This window comes from Labrus bergylta, chromosome 13, assembly GCF_963930695.1.
Source record: "Labrus bergylta chromosome 13, fLabBer1.1, whole genome shotgun sequence".
NCBI lineage: Eukaryota > Metazoa > Chordata > Actinopteri > Labriformes > Labridae > Labrus > Labrus bergylta.
Genome location: NC_089207.1, coordinates 4,678,843 through 4,704,112, shown reverse-complemented (window position 1 = coordinate 4,704,112; position 25,270 = coordinate 4,678,843). Strand labels below are relative to the sequence as shown.

The 25,270-nt window shown below is 39.6% G+C and overlaps 4 protein-coding genes across 6 annotated transcripts; all 4 read left to right on the top strand.

Annotated features, from left to right (window-relative positions):
- Positions 1-394: 394 nt before the first annotated feature.
- Positions 395-1,965, top strand: wu:fc50b12 (uncharacterized protein LOC103911624 homolog). The gene is made up of 4 exons (XM_065962340.1): positions 395-749; positions 825-906; positions 1,034-1,197; positions 1,563-1,965. Exons 2-4 carry the CDS (start codon positions 886-888, stop codon positions 1,789-1,791), a joined length of 414 nt encoding a protein of 137 aa, XP_065818412.1. The 5' UTR covers positions 395-749; positions 825-885; the 3' UTR covers positions 1,792-1,965.
- A 689-nt stretch (positions 1,966-2,654) lies between these two features.
- Positions 2,655-7,918, top strand: kbtbd7 (kelch repeat and BTB (POZ) domain containing 7). Its single transcript, XM_020652619.3, has one exon. The coding sequence runs from the start codon at positions 3,029-3,031 to the stop codon at positions 4,883-4,885; it is 1,857 nt and encodes a 618-aa protein (XP_020508275.1). The 5' UTR covers positions 2,655-3,028; the 3' UTR covers positions 4,886-7,918.
- A 680-nt stretch (positions 7,919-8,598) lies between these two features.
- zgc:101559 (Ras-related protein Rab-33B-like) lies at positions 8,599-11,133 on the top strand. 2 transcript variants are annotated; one of them, XM_020652598.3, is made up of 2 exons: positions 8,599-8,897; positions 9,841-11,133. In XM_020652598.3, exons 1-2 carry the CDS (start codon positions 8,640-8,642, stop codon positions 10,279-10,281), a joined length of 699 nt encoding a protein of 232 aa, XP_020508254.1. In that variant the 5' UTR covers positions 8,599-8,639; the 3' UTR covers positions 10,282-11,133. The 2 variants fall into 2 exon arrangements, with proteins under 2 accessions (XP_020508254.1, XP_020508253.1); XM_020652597.3 differs by having other exon boundaries at positions 8,601-8,897; positions 9,835-11,133.
- Positions 11,134-11,850: 717 nt separating this feature from the next.
- On the top strand, positions 11,851-24,653 carry katnal1 (katanin p60 subunit A-like 1). 2 transcript variants are annotated; one of them, XM_020652595.3, is made up of 11 exons: positions 11,851-11,966; positions 13,112-13,285; positions 13,958-14,118; positions 15,423-15,588; positions 15,694-15,824; positions 15,936-16,041; positions 20,312-20,470; positions 20,579-20,705; positions 20,890-21,024; positions 21,164-21,290; positions 23,366-24,653. In XM_020652595.3, the coding sequence occupies exons 1-11, from the start codon at positions 11,961-11,963 to the stop codon at positions 23,562-23,564; spliced, it is 1,491 nt and encodes a 496-aa protein (XP_020508251.1). In that variant the 5' UTR covers positions 11,851-11,960; the 3' UTR covers positions 23,565-24,653. The 2 variants fall into 2 exon arrangements, with proteins under 2 accessions (XP_020508251.1, XP_020508252.1); XM_020652596.3 differs by having other exon boundaries at positions 11,863-11,966; positions 13,123-13,285.
- The last annotated feature ends 617 nt before the right edge of the window (positions 24,654-25,270 follow it).

The following is a 25,270-nucleotide window of genomic DNA, read 5'->3' as shown; positions in this document are numbered from 1 at the left end:
CAAAAGACAGAGAGGATGGACTTTTCTCATAATTAAGGGGATTGTAGACGGACTAGGGACACATATTAATGTTAGAAAAACATTGTAAAGTGTATTTTGCATCATATGTGACTTTTACAGTTTTTAGTCAGTAGGTAACATTTTTGTTTATTTAGAGGGATCCTTTGAATTGATTTAAAGATACATCTGCCCTAATAAGCTAATGGTGACTCAAAACAACATTTGAGTCACCAAATTCTCTTCCTAACCTTTAAGCCATGATACTAAATGTGAAAGTAAATTTGGATATATTTTTTTTTTAAATCCTAGGCCATCTTCTCTTGGTCCAAACAATTAAGGTGATTGCTGCCTAAAGGTGGATTACATTGAGAAAATAGCTTTCTCTCTGTGCATGTACTCCCCTGTAAATTACAATTGAAGAGAAAAAGCCACCAAACAACATACATCACCGAACACACTCTGCAAATGTACCATTCAATGCAAACAAGGTCTTTTAAAAAATGAGCCATATTGCATTCTCTAATGATACAATGGTAAGGAATTCACTCTTATTTAAGCACATTTGTTTACCTGGTAGCTGGTGTGGGTGCTTTAAACTGATGACTGATACCTCCAGAGGGGACCCTGGTGCTATATTGACTAATGTTTAACAGGTTAGTGTGTTTATGATGAGTCGTCCCAGTAACACTGAAACCCTGTTCATTTGTGTACGATTGAATCCACTGAGTAGGTGAATATAATCTCTGTTGGTAAGTACGTTAATTATATCACTGTTATTTATCTGTGTGGAGAAGTTTTTGTAAACAAGATCTTTGTTGAATTAGGTTAATGAAGACAAGTGAGTAGAGTGTGGCTTTAACTGGTGATCGTCTGGAATTTGACATAATGCCAAACAAAGCTCAGGAGGTAAACCGTTTACATTTTCACTCTCATATGTCTGAAATCAAGTAAGAAATTCAAGTACAACTTTATGTTTTTAAACTGTTTAAAATTACTTAAAGTTATTTGCACATCATGTTACTGTTTTTTGCAGGATGCTGTAATTAACCTGAAGACTTTGCAGGAGATTTCCCTGCAGCTTGGTTTTGAGTGGACAGTTTTGGGGTATGAACTTGGCTTCAGCAGAACTGAGATAGCACGTTTCCATGCCAAGTCTACAGAGAAAACTGTCCAGGCCCGGACCATGTTAGAAAACTGGTACACTGTTTGTGTGTTTCCTTTTTTTTTTTTTTAAATAACACTATACGTATGGATTGAGGTTTTAATTATTGTTTACAAATGGATCATCATGAATGTATTTGTCTCATCGATTGCTCAGAAATTTACCCTTCAAGCTTACAAAAGTTGGGCATTTCAAACCATAAAGAATGCAAATGTTTGTTCTCAATTTGAAAGTTTGAGTTGTTATTTGGATTTCCCTTTGGTCTAACAGTGTGGGCTTTGGGCCATATATACACCCTGCCTCACTTTGATAATCTTCAATGCACTTCATCTATCACTGACCCTCTCCAGTTTCTTTTCACAGTGTAAAATGTTTCTCAGATTGACATCTTTACTCACAGGTATGAGAGGTCATGGGACAAGCCCAATAAGACTAAGGTTCTCCAGAATGGGCTGGAGCGAGCAGGCAGACGGGACCTGGCCGAGAGGCTGCGCTGCCTCCACTGGGGACACCAGAAGCTGAGCCCGAGGGTGGAGCTGCCCTCTGCCTTTCCGTTTATAATCACAGTCCACAAGACCATCCACAACCAAGACGCACTGCGCAGGATTAACGAACTTAACCGTAGATAGACTTAAACCTGGGTAAAAATGCACATTGTTGTGGCTATCACCATGATACCTGAGGCATGTAGTTAACTGAACAAACAATTGTTAAACTTAAGCCATGCATGTAATTATGCAAACTGTAAAATGCAGCTCATCTTGTAAAAAAAGCTTTTCAATAAAGATTAAAAAACAAAAATATTTTTTCTAACTGTCTTGAATTTATTTGATTGTATGAAATATAAGTAATTTTGCCATTGGTAAGCAAACTGACAGCTAGGCAAAAATAATGAATTATCAAAAGTACTTTGAATTTTAAAAAAACTAAACACTTTAAGAACTTTTTCTATTTAACAAATACATAATGTGTTCATGACAGGTGATATCACAAGTATTTTATAAACTTTGGGGTTTTAATAAGTGCTATAAGAAACATGAAAACAATTATTAACAATAGTAGTTTATTATTTTTATCATTTTTTAAATTTTATTATTATTTTTAAATTTTATTATTATCATCATCATTAATGGCCTTAAAAGTGCCAACAAATCCTTGTCAACCAAACGTAATTTGACCCAGTTACACTAACCAATCACAGGGAGGGATTTCCAAGCAAGAATGATTGAGCGAGAAATGAACCAAAGCGAAAGCCAGGCAAAAGTGCCTTCAAAATAAGAAAATACTATTGTCATATGTAAGATTAATTGGATTTATTTAGGTATTTTTAAACTGATAGATGTGAGTACTGACATAAAAAACGATTTGACAACTAATTAAGACGAAAATGGAATGATAAAAACCAAATCATGCGCCGCTTTGCATTGTACGGAACTTTATTTTGGTAATTTCCTTACCGGAAAAGGTACTTCTAACCCCGGTCAACTGACACTGTTATTTTAGCGGAGCCCTACCTGCCTGATACACTCAAAACATATGACAGCTTTCACCTGGAAATAATAGAAAATTGACAATACAGTAACTGCGAGTCTTGAGGCGTGATTTATCGAGTATGTCTTATTTAAACACGTTAATAATATCGCTTGGAGACCGAGAACTGCTGGCTTCAATGCACACAGGCGACGGTGTCTCTGTCTGAAAGGCTGGTAATGTATTTTCCACCGCACACGTTTGCTTTCCTTTTGTAAACGGTGTCAGCATCATCACACAGACCGACAATGAAAACTGCATGACAAAAAAAAAAAATCTGGAACAACCCAAAAAAAAAAAAAAAAAAAAAAAAGCCCTCTCCCTGGAGTTGCAGCAATGGCTTCAGTTCTGAGTTGCTTCAGTGGTCCCGAGGTGTTGGAGGACGTGGATCACGCCCTGGGCTTAATGAAGGAGTTGAAGTTGATGTATGACTGCCGGCTGCTGGGAGACATTACTATCGGAGTTGAATGCGAAGCTGAGCATGCTGGAGAGCCAACCAGAGGTGACATTGAGCAACTTTTCTTCTGCAGCCGCAACGTCCTCGCAGCTGCCAGCCCTTACTTCAAAAGCATGTTCACCGGGGGGTTGAACGAGAGCATGCAGGAGAGAGTGGTGATCCGGGGGGTGGACGCTGAATCCATGGCTGTCATCATCGACTACTGCTATACAGGCAGTGTGACCATCACGGAGAGCAACGTGCAGAAACTCTACTCAGCTGCCAACATGCTCCAGCTGGAGTACATCGGGAAAGCATGCTCCAGTTTCATGACGAGGAGGCTTGACCTGTCCAACTGTGTTGGGATACTGAAGTTTGCAGACACGTATGACAACCCTGGTTTAAAGGAGAATGCAAAGAATTTCATAGCCAGGAACTTCAGCCAGGTGTGTAACGGAGGAGATCTTTGCGAACTGGATTTGGTGCAGTTAAAGGAGCTGCTGTCTTTAAACATTCTGGATGTTGACTGCGAGAGAAAGGTGTGCTCGGCTGCTCTGCAATGGATAGAGGCGAACGCGCCGCAGAAAAGGGAGGATGCTTTGCAGGCGCTGAAGTGTGTCCGCTGGAACCTGTTCACCGAGAAGGACAAGTGCTACCTGGAGGGCCTCGTGGTGAGACCTTTAATCGAGAAATACCTCGCCTCGTTCTTCGACAGGTCGACCGAGGACAGCTGCGGTGCGAGTGTGGAGGTGCCAAAGCACAGAATAGGCGTGAGTGCGAAAGAAATGATCCTCTTCTTCGGCCTGCCAAATGACAACATCATGTGCTGCGATCCGTACTCGGAGGATTTGTATTTCATGGCTCCCCCTTTAGAGGATCTAAGCAGTCAGGATTACAAACGCTCCACCATGGAGTCTTTAATCGCCTGTGCCACACCTGAAAACAACTTGTACCTTGCCTCCCACCTCTCGAAACATTTCTGGCTGTACAACCCTCTGCTGAACAGCTGGCAGGAGCTGGCAGAGAGGCCACTGGGGCGGATCCACTCGGGGATGGGCTACCTTAATGGTCATGTGTACCTTCTGGGTGGAAGAAATCCGGTGACAGATGCCCGGCTGAAGGAAGTGGAGTGTTACAGCGTGCAGAGGAATCAGTGGACGTTTGTGGCTCCTCTGCCTCATTCTCTGGGTAAAATGCAGGTGGTGGCTCTGAACGATCACCTGTACGTGGTGAACAAAAGGAGAATGCTTTGCTACGATCCCAGGAGGAACCGCTGGCGTCACTGTGGCTCGCTGAGGAGGGACAAGCTTCACAAGGCGTGCGTCTTTCAGGACCAAATCGTGTGCGTGTGCGACATCCCCGTGGTGAAAGCCTACAGTCCCGCCAGAGGAGAGTGGAAGAGGCTGGGCGACATTCCCATCGACAGCCGGGCCTTGAATTACCAGGTGATCCAGCACAACAGCAAGCTGCTCCTCCTCACTCAGACTCTCCTGCAGCACAACAAAAACCGGGTCCTCATCCACGAATACGACCAAGCTCGAGACACGTGGAAGAGCGTCATGGCAGTGTACGTGTCCACCCTGGGGCCGGTGTGCGTTTCGACACGCGTGTACCCAGCATGCCTCGGCTCGGCACACAGCTTCTCCACAGAGGAGGACGACGACAGCGGCTCCAGTGCAGACTGGGACTTTGATGGGTTGACGGACCCGGACTCGGACTCTGGCAGCTCGAGCTCTTTCTCAGATGAGAACTGGTAGTAAACTATGTCAACGAGGAGAGTTATTGATACTTGAATTGCATTTTACAGGGTTCAGTCTTAACAGGAAAGTTTCAATTTTGCCCCTTTTTTTCTTTTTTCCACCAGTTTAGCCAATTATTGAGTACAGAAAGAAATAAGAAATTAAACCTTTTTTTTCTGCAGAATCAACGAAAATAGAAGGGCTTTGTTTTATATATTTACTATGTATACAGCATGAAGTGCAGTATGATGTCTAAAAGAGTCTTGTTTACACGATAATTCAAGAAAACTGATCAGCATGGCTTCCCTCATTATTAAGCACATTGATAAGGGCAGCTAAATATAGGTTACTCCAAAGATGTGGCACGTCCTTTAAATGGAGGGTGAAAGTCTGGATCCTACACTCCCCCATGATGCAGGGATTTAGCAAACTGAGGATTTGAATGTTACAGACTAGACAAAGGATGCTTTTTCATCAAGATTACTTCCGCTTCCTCAAGTCTATAGAATGTACAGGATTATTTAATTGCAGCATGTTCTGGCCCTGTATAAAGCAGACGTTTGCTGTGTGTATCTCTGTTTAACAGACATCCTTACTCACTTAAGCGACTCTTACAAATGACTCTGATCAGTTCATAAAATTATGTTTTAAAAGGAATATTACATGGAAAGTATGATCATAGTAATAAACAGCCATGTTAACCTGCAAATGCGTTAAATTCTGATGAAAAGCTCAAACTTTTCTAAAGCTATAAGAGCTTTAATGCCCCTCTATATATTTATCAATGAAAGAAACTTGAAGGTTTTGTAATAGTTCCTGATTACCCGGTTCTGTTGACATTTGTGCCACTCTGTTTGACGGCTGCTAAAGCGATGTAGCATGATGTCATGAATGACTGAAGTCGACTTCTTGTGAAGGATTACTCATCGAGCAGCGCTTGCTCGTCCGTTCTCGTGTCTTCTCCTCAAATCCCCCTCTTTCACATCCTCGCTAAGGATGCAATGAAGAGTTACTCGTTAGATAAAGGAGGAGGCTTATTGACATGTGGAAAAGCTCCCATTTTCACTGCAGAGATACTTAAACTTGCCAAACACAGGTGTTACCAATAAGGTGATTAATTGCTGGAACTAAGCCATCGTTAATGTACTTACTGTCACCTGTGCTCTTCCTGCCATGACTCGTCAAAAATGTGCTGAGAAAACTGAATGCTCTGATGCTACTAACACCATCCTGCTACTTTTTCTTTTGAGGGTAAAACACAAAAAAAAAAGGTTTGGGAACCACTGCAATAACGCAACTTCATTTACTCTTTTGTTAGACTCATCCTGCTTGGCTAACATCCTCATTGGTCCCTCTCCTTTTTTTCTTTTTTTTTTTTTTTACAAGGTGGTCTGCCTGATTTGTACTCTCCAAACTGAAGCCAAGTTACCCAAGAGGGGTAGTTAGCAGTTCTGTCATGATCAGTGAATCTATGTTTTCATGATTGTTAAATGAAAGAACACCCAGAACTGTTGAAGAATACTCATTACCACGCCCTCGATCTCAGAGAAATGCCTTCAACCCAAAGACTTGAAATATACTTCTGTAAGTGACAAAGACAAGCGAGAAGCAGGAACCAGTGATTTTCTTACATTTTTGCTTTAAAAAAATGACAAAATGTGTATTAATTATCAAAATACCTGGCGGTTCATTTTTCTGTTAATCCATGTATTGTCTAATCTTGCTCAAAATAACTTCTAGGGCCCGACCGGTATTGGATTTTTTCGGTCCGATAACGATACGGATTGTAGGGAGAGAAAAAAATCCGATATCAATATATTGACCGATATCTTCTACAATCTTTATGGATGGCTAGATAGATGGATGGATATGAATATACACACATTTATTGTGTTGATCCCTCCTATACTGTTATGAAATACTTTTAAAAAGATTTATAATGGAAGACTAGCTTTTTTTTTTACAGAAGCCTTTATAGGCAAGAATAACAAGAGTGCACTGACTTAAATTGAATAAACCTGGTTACATCGGCATATCAGAGATCAAATTAGCCGATCCCGATAGTCTCATAATGTGCTCATATCGGCTGATTTATCGGTCGGGTTCTAAATACTTCAGAAAAGTTTTCAGACTTGACAGCTGCCTTCAGAGCTAAAAAAGTTACCATATGAAAGACTGTAGAAGCATCCCCTGTTTACTAGAAAGAAAGGGGAAAAAAACTTAGAAGAACCCTTTATAATTGATGCATGTGTGGTTAAATATCGCCTGTTTGTGCTAATACCATTTAAATTATCTTGAATTAATGAGCTAATGATTGGTGTGAAATCATCTTGGGACGTCAGAGTTCTTCCAGATTATGACTTGAAACACGTGTGCTCAGTCACAGGGCTTTAAAAATGTGCTGTCCCTTTTTTTTATTTGCATTTGTTGATGCATATAAAGACGTCACACACTGTCGTGATGTCAGAAATGTTATAATAGAAAGAAGCCAATGCACTTGTATGCTGACTCAGGTTAAGGTTTAAAAAAAAAAAAAGCCTGTGTGCCATATTTGACTTGATGTAGTGAAACTAGATGGTTTTTTGATGATTGATGATGAATTTGATTGCGTTTGTTTAAATGTATAAAGTGTTGTCTTGTATTTTATTTTATTGTGTCAGTTGGAGGACAGTTTGTCAGCCTATAATGTGATTAATCTTCCACCATCCCATACTCTCAGCTACCAGTTTATCAGCGAAATATTTCAAACACCTCTCACTTTTTGATGCAACACTACAAAGTGCTGACTCTAAGATGACCACTATGGGTTGAACATGTCTTTAAATCAACCTTCAAATGTGATATTTATTTCAGGGCTAAATTGTAAAACAGGATCAGTAAGAGTATTTGTACCAAATAAACTGGTAAATGAGTTTTATCTTCTGTGTTGTTTTACTGTATGATGGATGATTAAAGTGTTAAATTATTTGACTGTGTGTATGTGTTGCTGATTGGTTTGGTTTATAAAGCTGTTATATGTGTCAAATAAACATCAGTGTCTGCTGCAGAGAAGCAACTGCAGTGTATTTTTTCTTCATCCAAAACTTAATTCAACACAAACACAGTACAGAGCACAAGAAGGTAAGAGAATCTGTGTATACAACTTGTTTATACTACTCTCTATGTTTTATTTATTTTATTTTAAATACTCTCACTCTTACTTTTCAGATTGCATTTGAATGGTAGAACTAGTTTCTCACTTTATAAGGGTAATTTATATAATTTATTGTCTTCTAAATAAATAAACAAATAAACTAGCCATATATATATATTATATATTAGGTTTATTTATTATTACAGTATATATAATATATAATTGAAGTGCCTCTGGATCTAGCAATAATCTGGTTTGACAGGAAATGTATATATTTTTTATGAAACTTTATGTTTTTGGTGTTTTTTATCAAAAGTCCATATTGACTTCCATTTGATATTTGTAAATATGCAAATGTTTGTGCAGGAGTTGTTGACCCCTGAGTGCAAAAGAATAGCCAAACACCTGAAAACGTCATTATAATCACAGCAACATACAACAATGTTTCTGTTTACATGTTATGGATTTACTTTTCCAAATAAAAACAATCTTGGGGGGGAGAAAATGCATCCCCTAAATAGACATTTCGGTTGGGATCAGTAATATTTACAGTCTATGGTTGGGATGTGTTCCTGTGACGTCGACATCGTATTCTCGCGATGTTTCAGTACCGCTACAACCAGACCGAGAAGATGAGCAATGGCAATAGAAAACAAACCTGGGGACGAATTTGACACCGTTTTTGGTCAAAGCGACTCATTGGAGCTTTCTTCACACCACGACTATGACACAGCACAGGCTCGGATCTTCAAGATCATCGTCATAGGTGATTCAAATGTGGGAAAGACGTGTTTGACTTACAGATTCTGCGGTGGTACCTTCCTGAAGAACCCAGAGGCAACCATCGGGGTCGATTTCAGGGAGAGGACGCTGCAGCTCGATGGGGAGAATATCAAGGTGAGAGAGGGCCCTCAAAGACATACCTGCACATTCAATCCCTACAAGATTCACAGAGATTCCCTGACCTACTGAGCATCACTCGACCTAAAGACTGACCTGGAGCATGTTTACAGACATTCAAAGGATGTGAATGGGGCCTGCCTCCTTAGAATGAACAGATGGGCTTCATGTCGTTTCATCTTCTATTAAGATAGACTTTGACTTGACTGTAAAAAAAAAACCTTAAAAAGAAACACATCTACATCTGGACTTATGTAAACATTGTATTTGTATCACTCTGTCAGTAGGATTTTCCTCCTTTCTAGGGTTCTGCAGCCAGAGTTGAGACTGATGTCAGATTCAGATTTGTTGCAAAGTAATTTTTAACATTAGAAAGAAAGTGCATGTGATAAAACTATGAAAGAAAAAATGAGCAGAAAATAAACAGAAATATTCATGAGATAGAATCCATTTTTTTCTGAATTAGATCTATTAAGATTTACTTTATTGATCCCCACGAGGGGATATTCTGTTTTTACACTCTGTAAGTCATGCAACACACACATGCACAAACAGGATCCTACGGACATGCTCGAGGACATGCAGGCGCTCTTGAGCTGGTGGTGGGTAGGGAGTGTGGTGCCTTGCTGAAGGGCAGCGCTCGGGAAGCAATCTCACACCTCTCCAGCTACCGGACCAACTTCCATATTTGGTCCGCGCCGGGACTTGAACCGGCGACCCTCCGGTTCCCAACCCAGGTCCCTACAGACTGAGTCGCCCCTATTAAGTAAATATTGGGGGTAAAGGGGGTTGGTGAAAAGCTCTGCAGTTGTTCTATTGATTGACCAGAGAGAGATTGTTACTGTCCTTATTGGGATTGGCTGAAAATAAAAAAAAATACATGACTCTATTATTTTTCATTCTAAATAACTGAAGTTTCTCTTTCTGCTGTCAGCTGCAGATCTGGGATACGGCGGGTCAGGAGCGTTTCAGGAAGAGCATGGTGGAGCACTACTACCGCAGCGTCCATGCTGTCATCTTCGTGTACGACGTGACCAGCCTCTCCTCCTTTGAGAGCATCCCCGAGTGGATAGAGGAGTGCGCTCGACACTGCGTGGGCCCCCTGGTGCCTCGCATCATGGTGGGCAACAAGTGCGATCTGAGGGACCGCCGGGAGGTCCCCACGTCGACCGCACAGTGCTTCGCCGACAGCTACAACTTTCCACTGTTTGAGACCTCAGCAAAGGAGCCGGCAGAGAAGGAACATGTAGACGCCATCTTTCTGACTTTGGCTTATAGACTGAAGAGCCACAAACCCCTGAGACTGAAGCAGCCGAGTGAGAGTAGCATCAGGCAGATGTGGGATCAGAGGGAGCAGGAGTCAGGAATTTGTCAGTGCTGAAGTCACCTGCAAGTGTTATGAAGGTCAGCTAATCCTTCAGGAACAATGATGCTGCAGAGGAAATCATTTTCTCCCCCCCCTAAAGCTGAGACTAAATGCAGAAACTTCATGTTGTCTTACACTATGGACATTGAAACTATTGGCCTATAAGTTTGCACAATATTAAATCAATATTTATGTGAGGTGCATGAATGGTTGTGGAGGTATACCAATCATTTTTAGCTCAAATTGCACATGAAATCAAAAAGCATTGCAGGACACACTCTAGTATACAGACAATATATATGCATATCAAATGTCCTGTAGCACCACAACTAATAGTATTCAATGCATTCAGTGAGTTTTAACGGACAGAGGTTTCATTGATTTAAAGAGTACCAACAATGAAAATATCAACTGTGAAGAAAACCGTGTTATCAAGAAATGTCTTAAAAATTGTATTTTGGTTCTTAAAACAATTGATTGCAGCATGAGTTATGATGCTGTTACTGAATGCTGTGAATTTCTTTAATAGAAATATGAACAATAAACAAGTTCTGTGTCGGCTCGTTGGACTGCATATTGATTTTGCACCGAGCTTATTAATCACAAAATGTAGCTGTCTTTTTGGAGACGAAGCAAATGAACACAAGTCACTTGAAAAGCATAAGTGGAAACACGCTCAGCTGTCTTAATGCAGGAAGGTGGGGCTGATACTTCTGTTGCACGTGTACGATAATGCAAACTTTATCCAAAGGTATGAAGAAATGTTAAAATAAGCTGCAAACCCATAAAGGTGGTTGTATCTGTTCAACTTCTGTTTCCTGTTACTGTTCGTCGATGTCATTCAATAAAGCTTAGCATCACACCCTGCTGTGTTGGTTTGTCTGTTTTTTTCCTTTAGAAAAATTCAAAGTTTTACTTTTGTTCATACGTTTTATCATGCAACACTTTGGGTCAAAATTGGCAAGCAATACAATTACATCTGAAGGTGTATTTTAATTTTAACAGAAGATGCATCAATGGCATATTGCCAATTTGTCTCCAAATATTTTGTGTATCTACCATTATGTGATTTCACTTTTTATTTTATATCTTTATTAATCACAGTTAAATACTTATATGATTAAGATCAAATGTATAGGCCTATAGAAACATGAGAATGTGAAGCTACCTGGATTATGATTTAAACAATAAACTAAATCTGCAGAGATTCCTGTGCAGATTAATTGAAAGCTGTTAAATTGACCTTGTGATGAGATGTTTGCTCAGCTTCCCCCCCCCTACTCTTTTTATTCTTCACCCTAGTTTGAAATGTTTTACTGGGTTTTAGCGACGACCAGTGGTAAACTGTTACGAGATGATGAGTTTGCGAAACCCTGTAAACTAGCAACTCCTGTAGTTTAAATCGTTTGTTGTTTGCTAATTGTTAACAAATAAAAAATCAAATTGTAATTCCAAAACGGCATCAGAACATACACTGCACACACAAAAAAAAAAAAACATTTTATAATCACTCTTTAGGTGTCATCTTTCCAACAACTCTGTCAGGCGGTCACTCAGTGTGTTGTCATATTTACCAGATCTCCGTGAATGCAGCACCGGCGTCTGCATTCTTCACGCAGCGTCTCTCTGCGTCCATGGTAACACTTCCCTTAACACTGGACCTCTGATTCAAAAAAGACAAACAAGTGCTTTTCATGCAGGTAAGAACATTATTTACACACGTTAACGCAAATTAAAGAATGTATGTTAGATTATCGTGCGCTGAGTTTTTATCTTACGCGGATATCTAACATGTGCCCGGAGGAATTAGTACGTTTTGTTATTGCCAGAGGACTCGTTTGTTGTCTTGTCGGTGGCCTAGCAGCGAGCTAACAAAGCTAACGTCTGCAAGATGGGAGGGTGGAGTACCGAGAAAAGAAGCCGAATTGAACGCTGGATTTGCTGTCTCTTGGTTTTATTGTCTGATAAGTAACTGACTTGTTGTGAGTAACTCTTACATTGATTTACAATGTGGTGTTATTGACCTAGTTTGAGACGCACTAACAAACGTTTGTCACTGTACCAGGTCTAAGTCCAAAGCAATTGGCCCCAAGAGAGATCAATAAAGTTGTTCGAATTGAAAAAAAAAAAAACAATCATAGCTGCATTTCAAAGTTTTGTATTTTTCTCTTCTTATTACAGATTTTTTTCCCCCTCAACTGTTTTTAGGTTCTTGTTTAAATTGCACATATATATATATATTGTTTTTATCCCTGCACAGGTTATGCACATTTATTGGATAAGTCTATTTTTTTAATTGCACAGTTTAAGTTTGATTCATCTAGGGCATGGGGTGGGCAACTGGCGGCCCGGGGGCCACATGCGGTCCTCGTCAACCCCTCAATGTGGCCCCTCAGGTCAATTTTTATATATCAAAACATGAAGAAAACGTGACAAAATCTGCCATGAAATCATGAAAACCAGAAATATTTCCATAATAATATTTGATCACTTCCATATGTTGAGTTAAATTTGAGACATAATTGATTGTAATCACTTATGTATTCTACAATTTGGCCCTCTGGCAGTGAGAATGAAATGAATGTGGCCCTTGCTGTGACCTAAGTTGCCCATCCCTGATCTAGGGGTATTCTTTCAATCTTTCTTTTGGGTTAATATACATGTATGGGAGGGAGGGGGCGTCGGTTTTGTGGTTTAATTTGTAACAAATGTTTCATGTCATGTACGCCTTTGTAACCTGCTACTGGATGCTGTGAATTTCCCTCGGGATCAATAAAGTATCTATCTATCTATCTATCTATCTATCTATCTATCTATCTATCTATCTATCGATCTTATCACTCAGCTTCTTTTCAGCATGAATTTGGCAGACATATGTGACAACGCCAAGAAGGGTCGTGAGTATGCACTGCTGGGGAACTATGACTCCTCCATCGTGTACTACCAGGGTGTCATTCAACAGATCCACAAGCACTGCCAGTCCCTCAGAGACCCTGCACTTAAGGTCAAATGGCAACAGGTTAGTTTCTGAACCCTAAAAGTCCCTTTGATATTTACACAAATATTATCACAGGCTGCTGTGTTTGAAGCTAAGCACAGAATGCATTTGTTAACCATACTGTATAAAACACTTTTATTAAATGCGACTACTGTTAATATTCTCCCCTTCTCAATTCCCTTCTTTATTTATTTTTTGCTATAAAATACAACTATCTTCATATTTGATTTATTAGTGCGACCCCTTGTCCATCCTACCCCACCTCACTTCAAATGTAGTGTCAAGGTTTTCCATTAAAATACAACAGTGGAATTACAAAAGCATATATATGGAAAATAAAGTTGACATGGAAAACTCAAGATAAAGGGAACAAGTAAAACGATAAATAAACTGATAACATATTTGATTTAGAATAAAAGATGTGTTTAAATTGTCATCTATTTATTTTTTATGAAACATTTCTTGTCTTGTCTGGTTGGTTTTTGGTATCTTCTTTTCACGTCATTCTTTTTTTGGTTACATTTGTTAGTATGTATTTTATTTTTTGTTGATTAATGATGTAGTATTTCATATTTATTATCAATTGACTGTAAGCCAGATATCCCTTCTGCATGTACAGCTGTATTTTCAGGATAATGTTCTGCATTGCAATGCTTAAAATTCATAACTCTTCCTCCTTCTGTGTGTGACCAGGTCAGGCAGGAGCTGACTGAAGAGTATGAGCAGGTGAAAGGCATCATGGGAACACTGGACAGCTTTAAGTCCGAGAAGCCAGTGGACTTTTTGGCCCCTCAATATGATGAGAGACCTGAGGATCCAGCAGTGTGGCCCCCTCCCACGCCTGCAGAACACAGGTGACTGTGACACAGAGTAAAAACTCTTCTTGAACAATCTTTGGATTTCCTTTTTAACGCCTTAAAAGCAGAAAAAAACTATTTATGAGTGAATACAAAAAGTGACAATAGCATCGGTTTTTAAAAGTTGGTGTTGGTAAAGCTGACCCGGAAAAAAAAACTGGGGTACATTTGAATGGCAAAACTTAGAATACCAAAGAGGATTTCATACACCCTCTGCCAAAACCCCATAAGTTTAGGACACAGGGTAGTGGACTGCAAAACTGTTCAGTCACCTGATCCACCTTAAAAAACAAAGGGTTGATATTTTGTATTTGTGCAGTTTATTTAGGCTGATATAAAGCATGCATATGAGGTTTCATATTTGAACTGAAGCCTAGTTTGTATGCTCCATGCAGACTAAACAAAACACCCTTTTTTTTCTTTACCTACTGTCAGAGGAAAAACAATTTGACAGCAGTAAGGTTGCAACCGTTCCCCAGCGATGAGTGCTACTGATTTCTATATTTCATGTAACATGTAAAAAAAAAAGTCAAATCAAGCTATAAGGACATTTGAAAATTTGAACCCCACTGATTGAGGATCATTTAAATCAATCTGAGGGGGCACGTGCACATCCATTAATGCTATTATATTTTAAAAAATACGCCCCGAAGGGACGCTGGTTTGGCTCAGTTGGCAGAGCAAGCGCCACATATCCAGATACTACAGTCCTTGTTGCACTTGTCGCTGGTTTGACTTGCGATCAGCAACCATTAAGTGTATGTAATTCCCCTACTTTCTCTTCCTCTACATTTCCTCTCCCTCTTCAGTTTTCAGTTATACATTAAGGCAAAAGCCCCAAAAATCATCTTTAAAAAAAGAATGCGCCTTGAAAGCAGAAAATATGCATGTGGCATTTCTGTTGGTATTCTAGGTCAAAGAAAAGCTCCTTGAACACGACTGCAGTGTGTGTGGGTTTTTGATATTTGCACTTTAGTGGAGTTTTGTGACTTTACTGGCTCCCCGTGTCCTACCTAACTTTCTGACAGAACAGATGGTTACTGATATTACTTACTCTACCAGTGTACATTTCTATTTGTGATAATCTCTACCACCTCATTGATTATTTATTTAATTATCTGCTCATTAAAGTCGGCATGTGAAGCTTTACTTCAACAAAGAAATGCCAGAGCTTCTTGTGAATGCTACTTTGTGGAGACGGCGCGCTAGTTTTTTGTCATTGAAAAAATACCTTGTGTTTCTGTCTGCAGCTGCTTCCTACTATTACTTGTTTCATGTCTCACTCGTGTGTGTTCCTGTAGGAATCCTGTTGCAGTGAAGCGACCCAACAGTGCAGTAAAGCAGAGGAAGGAGTCCCCTGGTCTGCCGCGTCGAGGGGCAGGCCCTGGAGGCCGTGGCCAGGTCAACACTAAACAAGACCGGCCGGGTTACAGGGAGGCAAGAGGTCCAAAAGCCAAGGATGATAAGGTTAGACAACAGCAGCTGATATTAGCCGGAGCAGATGGATAGATGAAGATCTTAAGTCTGTATTGAATACCCACATACACGTTTGCCTTGTTGTTGTTTTTCTAGCAGGGAAAGAAAGGGGTCGGAGAAACTTCAGGGGATGTAGAGCAGAAGAAGTTTGATGGTACGGGACATGACAGTGACCTGGTGGACTCGCTGGAGAGAGATATTGTGTCCCGTAACCCTAACATACACTGGTATGGTAGCATTCACTGTTTCTTCCATCCTTGTGCATGTGTTTTACACCCAGGGGATAATTTCTTTTTTAATGTTATCACTGCTGACTGAGTTGTCTGGATGAACTTTAGGGATGACATCGCTGATCTGGAGGATGCCAAGAAGCTGCTGAGAGAAGCTGTGGTTTTGCCCATGTGGATGCCTGACTTCTTTAAGGGCATACGTCGCCCCTGGAAGGTATGTGCTCTAGACTTTTAGACTTTAGACTTTATTGTCCCCGAGGGGAAATTCTTTTTCACAGCACCGTTACTGTCCAACAGACAAGTCCCACCAAAGAACATTTATACACAAAAAAAACAGAGAATAACACAAACAAACAGGGTTAGACAACAGTCAAGAGTTCCCATTTCTGGCCTGTTCAGCGAGGCCTTTTGTTCAGGACCGTTATTACAGCGGGGATCAGGCTCCTCCCGAGGCGAGCCTTTCTGCACCTCAGTGCTCTATACCTCCGTCCTGAGGGAAGTGGGGCGAGGTGAGTGTTCAGTGGGTGTGTCATGTCCTGTTCTATTGAGGTTGCAATGCGCGTGATGGCCCTGTTATTGAGTTCTGTTAGGTTGGGTGTGGGGAGACCGATTATTCTGGCAGCTGTGGTTGTGATGCGTGTGAGTTTGGCTTTGTTTTTTTACAGATAACATGTTGAAGAAGCAGGTGGAACAGTACAAGAGTACTTATATACTCTTAGCTTCCTTTTAGTGTTCTTTCAAAAAAATTACAGAAAATCAATAAAGACGATGTGTTTCAGCAGCACACATTGTACTGCTCAGGGTACAACTCAAGATGGATTTTGAAGTTGCTTAGCAGCTGACCTTTCAACAGTCAGCCATTATGCCTCACAGTGAAACATAGTAACACGCCCACTGTCTTCTGCAGCTGTTGCAAAGTGTAATCTAAAGTCAACACCAACATCTATTTTGAAAATAGTTAGTTTCACAATAAAGTTTGTTTGCAACTTGGTTAAATTGTTTTTTTTGTCAGGGAGCAACTTTTCACAAATTGGGATAAAAAGACACTACTACTACAATAAGTGAGAAAACTCAAGAGGCCTATTGTGTCGCCCTGCTAGCCAAGTGCTTATATTATCAGTTTTCCAATGAATGCAAAATCACAAAAGCTATTCTTTGTTCTTAGAAACTGAACCTAACTTAGACTGTTTAAGTAAAATGTAAAGAGTAAATTTGCTTTACTGATCCTTCATGGACCACCTCTGGGGCCTTTACTTATTTGTAAGAAAGCTCTCAAATACTTTCTTCTTCAATTTACACGTCGGAAAAGGAGTGGGAAGAAGTATATCAGTATAAACGTATTGAATCCCACCCGTCCTCCAATTATGAAGAAGTAATGAAAATATGAAGAAAAGAAAAAACATTGGAACTGTCAGTCGGTTAAATTGTTCTTTTAAGCATCAGTATCAGCCCGGTTTTTCTCAACCAGTTCATCTCTAATGACAACAGTGAATCATGAATGACTCACACCTTCACAGTAAATCTTAGACTGTGAAGTTAATTCTTATACATACATGTTTGCATCATTTATTGTATATCTTTTGTTAATGGGCCTGTTTATTCATACTGCCTCTCAGTATGACTCTGCGCAAAGGCCCAGTCAAGGGGAGTTTTTCCTCTGTACCGTCTTGTGTTGATCTTCATCATGTGAGGCTTCTTACTCCCCCAGGCCGACCATGTGAGGATCAATACGTTATCGGTTTTCACAGCAACACAGGGCATATTTTTCAAGATAGCTGTGAGTGTAGATAGATGACAGGTCACTACGTTTCTTTCCATGTTTTTTAAAGACTTATTCAGACAAACTTCACATTAATGCAGTGATACAAAAACCACAAAATAAAAATAGAAAATAACAACTTGGGGGGGATCCTAAGTCCTTTGTTGTCCAAGGAGTCACAAGAAGGTAGCGTCCTACTCATCTATAACGACGTTGGTCCATTTCTCCCACTGTTTTGCAGAGATTTCTCCCTAAAAGCTTGGAGAGAAAGTCATCTGTTCCATTTCAAAGACCTCTTAAACTATGTCCAACCATTCCCTGAGGTGCACAATATTTTACACAGATACCAGTCTTTTTCTTTTTTATTACATCCTCTCTCATTAAACCATGACACAAGACATCTTAATTCATTCATTTGATTTGTGAAGGAAAAATGTGCAATCAAACAAATCTATGTTTTCTTTTACCAAAGTACACCTTAAGCTAAAGAACATCTCCAGTCCCAAAACATCATAAACTTAACACATTGAACCTAAAATCTTTGTGACAGATAAATATATTCACCAAGAATGTTTGAATTTTGCGACATGTCCCAAAAATTATGAGAGTGATTGGCATCCAAGTTCATGATTTTTGGACATCACACATTGAGGCAGTACATATTTCTGTCTGTGTAGTTCTACTTTCTGAAACTCAGGCGACCCAGCTCTGTAGCTAACTTAGCACGCATTAGCGTGGAGTCTGAGACAATAGCATCAAAAAAGTCGGTTAAAAAAAAAAGACAGATTGTATCTCAGGTCATTTTGGGATTTAATTTGATCTCCCCAGCTACGGACACAAACCAGATGCAGAAACTGCAAAGAGAGCAGCAGCGATAGTCTTTATGTTTATAGAATACATCTGCATTAGGGATGGCAGGTATGTTTATATGTCACTAACATCAAAAGGTAACACAGATGCTGAGGTTTACATGAAAAGACAAAAACTGGAGAAGAGACGGTGACAAAGTGAAGTGGGGGGTACACTACAGGGAGGGTACAGTTTAATGGAAGGATTGATGATTACATGCATGGCATAGCACAATAATAACAGCCTCTCATATTTTCAAATACCAAAAGTTCATACTGTGCTCATCCAGAGATGATGATGCTGAACACCAGCATTATCCCGAGTCCACAATGGGACATTTTGTGTTCGCTTCCATGTCGTCTTTTCATCCCTCTAATTAAGTGCAGCCCTGACATTTACAGGCAACTCTTTGACTAAATGGCTGCAAATTCGTTTTTGGCATTTGCTCTTTATAAAAAGCTAAATCTGATCAATTTGAATAAAGTAAAGTTAAATGACTTGTATTGAGTCTAGCATCAGGGACAACACAAGAGCACAGCAGTAAATCTTGACTGTAACTTTAGGTTCGGATGATAAGTTTTAGCTGACAATGTGATATAAAGAATAATTAAAACATACTTTACATATCATAGTATTTACCTCCCTCTTGCTCTCTCTGATGTTAACATACATACTCCGGTACACAGGTAGGTTTCATGGTTAATAAGTGACTCAGTGTACCAAATGGTCAACAAAAGGCAGTGATAAATATTCTTGTTGTTGGTAGCCAACAGAATCGTTATCAGGTCTGTAAGTCTAAATTACAACAACTAATATCTAAAAAAATAAAAGTAATCCCTCTTCCTCCCTCATAATGGTCAGTTTATACTCTGATTCATTTTTGATGAATTTAAAAGCTGAAATGTTGATGTTTTCCACGTTGTTCTCCCTCATTTAAATATGAAACCCCTCCAGTAGATGAATGCTTGACCAACTCTGTACCCACAGTACATCATTTTGCAGAACAAAAGACATTTAAGTTAATACAAGAAGAAAACACACTTTGAAACTGAGAGGGCTTTAACAGACATTCTGTTAAAAAAAAAAAAAAATGAAAAAAAAGTTGAGGGCTTTAGTAGGGCTTGGTGACTTGGTCACTTTTTCCGCTCTTCTCCTTGGGCTCCCGTAGTTCGAGTCCACCCCCTCTTATTTACCTCCTACAGAGTGGCTGGGTGGTCCCATGTGTGCTCCACCCAGACACAAGTATTCTGCTGAAGTTGCTCTGCCTCATACCCTGAAACGGCATAGTGCACTTTAACCTCTATAGAAAAACTCAGGTTACCTTGCTACATTTTATTGATCAAATCAAAGCAAAATGTGATTTAAGTTATTTCTATGTCATTTTTATTCATTTTTTTTTTAGAAGAAAAAATCGACTAAAATCAGAAATCAGGTTTTGTGTGAAAAAAATCTCCCCTGTATTTATTATTTTTGTGTCACATTGCCCGGTCTTGGGCTGTAGTGGATGGATGATCACTTCTTGTCTGATAATGTCTTTGTGGCCTGCTGGCTCATAATATGAACACTGGTTCTGTCAGGGTTTTTTTAAGTTTAGTTGCTCATAATAGAAAATACTGAAGATGTTCAGGGCCTTCAAATAATGTTTTTTTAAATTTAGGCTCCTGGCAACTTCTAATGCCATACGTGTAATAAATATAAATAAACATAGTTAAAACATCAGTCAATAATAATCCATATTTTTGAATGTGTCAGACCAGAAGTGATCATTTGCAGTTACAGTCACAGACATGATCATCCCCGGTCTTCTTTACTGTATTCCTCTTGTCTGTTTTTGTGATTTTGTGTGTATTTTAAGGTGTAACTTTTCCTCCTATAGGGCGTTTTAATGGTCGGCCCTCCAGGGACAGGCAAGACCATGTTGGCCAAAGCCGTCGCCACAGAATGTGGGACTACTTTCTTCAATGTGTCCTCCTCCACCCTCACCTCCAAATACAGGGGAGAGTCAGAAAAGCTTGTTCGCCTGCTGTTTGAAATGGTAAGTCTATGTATATAAATGTATTCTGCTCAGTTAAACCTCACAGCACCAGACTAAAGGTCTTAGTATTTTCATTCATAGCAGAAGACTTTTTTTCTTCCTGCTTAGGCCCGGTTTTATGCACCCACAACCATCTTCATAGACGAGATTGACTCCATTTGTGGCAGAAGAGGAACATCTGATGAACATGAAGCAAGCCGCAGGGTCAAATCAGAGCTTCTGGTTCAGATGGATGGTGAGTGGAATAGAGAAGTGGGAGCTGAGGATGTGAAGTGAAAGCAAATATGGCAAAGTGAGGACCTGCATATCATACATGCAGTCGAGTTTTTTTTCTATTGCGTTTGGCACTTTTTAATATCACTACTCATGTTTGGGGCCGGACTGCAAGATCACATTGTTTGTTTGTGTGTTTTGTTCAGGCGTGGGGGGAGCCCTGGAGAACGATGACCCCTCTAAGATGGTGATGGTCCTCGCTGCCACAAACTTTCCCTGGGATATTGACGAGGCGTTGCGACGACGACTGGAGAAAAGGATCTACATTCCCCTGCCCACAGGTGACCAAATCACCAACAGGCTGCACAAAAAATTAGGGCAATCGTCACTGTGCGGGTCTGCTGTCAGAGAATGTTCACAATGATTCTAATTGAGTTTTGTGTTGTTGTTTTGTGTGTGTGTGTGTGTGTGTGTGCTTAGCTGTGGGTCGCGTGGAGCTTCTTAAGATCAACCTGAGGGAGGTGGAGGTTGCAGCTGATGTGAACCTTGACTTCATAGCCGAGAAGATCGAGGGCTACTCGGGAGCGGACATCACCAACGTCTGCAGGTTTGTGCTCGTTTGTAGTGTGCATAAAAAAGTCAAAATGGAGAGATTAATTATCCATTCATCTTTTTTTTTCATCATCCCTTCTATGTCCTACACAGTAATATAGGGATTTTACTGTATACTAATAAAAAGCAGCATCTATGTATCTATGGAGTATGTTTGGACTTTAATAATTTATTCACAAACACATTTCCATTTTTAAGAAAGAGGGAAAAAAAACACTCGTACAGAGAACCTGAGGTTGATTAAGTTGACTTCAGTGCAAAATGACAACTGTTTGAAATAAGACAAGTAAGAATATAACTCTTTAGAATAATAGAATAGAATAGAATTACTTTATTGATCCCAAACTGGGAAATTGTGGCGTTACAGCAGCAGATTATCCAAACACACAATATGAGTAAAAAACACAATGTTAGCAAATTTAAACATAATATAATATTAAATACAAAATAAATAAGTACTAAAAAAATATAAAAAATAAGAATGTGAATATATACAACCAGGATTTAACTAAGCATTACTAGTCTTAAATAGGAAGATTAAATATGGAAGATTGAATGTAAATGTGCAAAAACAGAGTACTGACATAAGTTAAAGTGCATGAGTGTAGACATATTATAAACAGAAACTATACAATATAACTGCGAGTAGACAGACAAATGAAGTTAACATGAGTGCAGGGATCATTTGTAAATGTAACATGTGCAGAACAGATTACAGTAAAGGAGAGACAGATATTATCATGATGACAGTTCTCTGCTCGCATGAGGTGAGCTGTTGTACAGAGTTATGGCCTTCGGTAAGAAAGATTTCTTGTATCTGTCCTTGTGACAGCAGAGTTGTATCAGTGTGTTGAAGAAGCTGCTCTGCTGTTTGTCCAGTAGGGTGTGCAGAGGGTGATCAGGATTATCCATAATGGATAACAGTTTGTTAAGAGTCCTCCTCTCTGTCACCACTACAAAAGAGTCCAGCTTGCAGCCTATCACAGAGCAGGCCTTCTTAATGAGTTTGTCCAGTCTCTTAGTGTCACCAGCTCCAATGCTGCTCCCCCAGCAGACCACAGCAGCTTTAGTAAAACAGGGGCATGACATTACTGGGTCTTTACATGTATATGAACTACATACAAAAGTAACATAACATAAAAAAGGCAGTGTTGCAAGTACAGGAGTCAGATCAACAATTTTGTTTGATTTTGTAGATCATTAATAGAAATACTCAACTCTGAATAAACATGTAATGTAGCAGATAAAGCATGAGGTCAGAGGTCATGCCGACTGTATTCAAAGATAAGCACATTGTGCTGCTGGAGGTCTGTGAGAGAATCAATTCTTTTGATGGGCAATCAAATGTGCTTTTTTTCCATTCCTACAAGTCTGTAAACAAAGCTAAAACAAATACAGATATATCATTTATCTGTATGTAAACTACATATGGGCTATAGAGAAGCTGCTTGTGTACAGCTTTAGAAATCCTGCATGACTAAACAGTGCAGAAACACAAGAACTATTTATAAGTTGACAAGTTTCATTTTTTTATTTTTTAATGAAAATTTTCGAGATTAACAGTCAAAAGAGACAAAAGCCTGGATTATACAATTGTGCAGAATAATTTTTTGATGCTAAAACTTACCCTGGGGGAGAAGACCCCCCCCCACACACACACACACACACACACACACACACACACACACACACACACACACACACTCACACACCTCTGATGGTAAGGAAATGTAAGGTAAGGGCGTCATTGTCCTTGTGGTGATTTCTGCCAGAGCTACACTGGGAATGTAAGATATTTTTTTGCAAAAGTTTTCTCTGCTTAGCTCTGGCTCAACAACATTTTGTTGACCTTGGTTGTGTGTGTGTGTTTGTGTGTGTGTGTATGGGTGTGTTTATCATCCACACACAGCCTGTAGCCTGCAGGATTTTAGCCTTGTTGCAGCATTGACGTCATTCATTTTGACAGGATTAAAATTGTTAGTCAAAAATATGATGTGAAATATCTTTGAGGGTACATACAGTTGTTACATATTTGTGACCCTCTGCTCCTGTCTTTTATGTGAACATCAGGGATGCATCCATGATGGCGATGCGTCGTCGAATCCAAGGCCTGACTCCTGAGGAGATCCGAGCTCTGCCCAAAGACGAGCTGCAGATGCCCGTGACCATGGAGGACTTCACCCTGACGCTCAAGAAGATCTCCAAGTCTGTTTCTGCCGCAGACCTGGAAAAATACGAGGCCTGGATGGCTGAGTTTGGGTCAGTATAAAGAAACGGTACTATCAAGACCTGTGGCGGGAAGACCATCTAATGGAGGACTGGCAGCTTTGAAAATGATGAAAGGCCTTGAAGAGTGGGGCGCTCAGCAAATGTGTTTGAACCAGGCAGCACATCAGGGCTCCAGGTGAAACATGGGAACATATGAGCTTTGACTTCACCGTTGCCCTTTCATATATTCTCCTCTCATTGTTTTCCGTGTCGATAATCTCTACCGTCCCGCTGCAGACTGACTTAAGTGACTTGAGAAAGAACAGGGACTTTTATCGTACAAAGTAGCCTGATGCACACAGGTAGACCAGGGAATGCACTAGTTTTACATATTAGGGCCTCTTGCAAGAACATTGTCGTGTTATTATAGATTTCATAAGCTGATTAATGCAAACTCTGTCTTTGAGTTTGTAAGATTTAATCATTTGGATTATCAGAACACCTCAAATTGGAACATGGTTCCCTTTTTGCTTCATTTTGTCACAAAAAAAACCGTGTTAACCTCGACATCCAGCTGCTTAAGAACCAACGCTGTACGTGCAAGAATTACCGTCTTTTTCTTCTCAGCTAAGCCATGACCACACGATTGATTTTCCAGTCAGTTCTTTAATTTAAAATTGTATTTAATCCCGACATTCGCTGCATGATTAGCACGACATTTCGACCAGGTATGGATTTGTTTCATATCTCTTCAGTACAAGAACATTGTGCAAAAATGTATTCAGTGCGCTTTAATAACTCAATAAGAAGAGGAACTTAAGAACAGATTTGTGATTTCTTGCAAGAGGCCCCTTTGTCTTAAAGAATTGTACGTTTGAGCACTTTGAATTAAATGTAATGTATCTCCTATGAGAGCTCATACTGCTGACTGAAAACACTTGAAAAACCACAATGTCTGTGTTTCTGTAATGACCGATTATGTTTGTGTTTTTTTTTGTTTTTTTTTAAACATATTTGTCTTGAGTTTTACTTCAGTTGAGTCAAACACATGTAGTAGCATACCTGTAGGAGACAGATAACCCTTATTTTAAACCATGCCTTCTTAATGGTTCCTATGTTGTGTATTAAAGTGATCTAACCCTGAGTCAAATTATGTCTCACATTGATCATTGACAGTCTTCTTTTTTGGTATTGCTAGACGAGCAAAAAGTTTGATGCATTGTTAACTTTATGTTGACTCAAACATCAACCTGTGTTTGTTGTTTTGCTGTATTTCTTTTTAATGGTTTGACACTTAACTTCAAGCTTCCTCTAGTTTGAAGGTAAAATAGTGAACACTAGTAGCTCAAGTGACTTTGCATCACAACAAGGTCCCAGGAATGTCTTGGTACCCATTTCATAACTCCAGCACTACTAACTTGTCATGTCAATCTGCTTATTTTTTTTGATACGCCTTTAGACTAAATCTCATTAAAACCTTCATGATGCTGAGGCAAATGAAATATTTACTATGGCAAAAAAAAAAAAAAAAAACATTCTTCATTGGCAGATTGATTCTGCTCAGTAAATAATTTAAAATGAATTCAATACTCAGACAACATTATTCATCCCAAAGGGCAATTTTGTTTTTGCAGTCTACCCGGACCACACACGGGTTAGAGATAGAGGTAGACTGCTTCGATTACCTATACAACATGTGCTGAGCAGGACGCAGGACATAAAACAAACAGAAATGACAGAAGGTACTCTGAAGTACTCTGAAAGGTT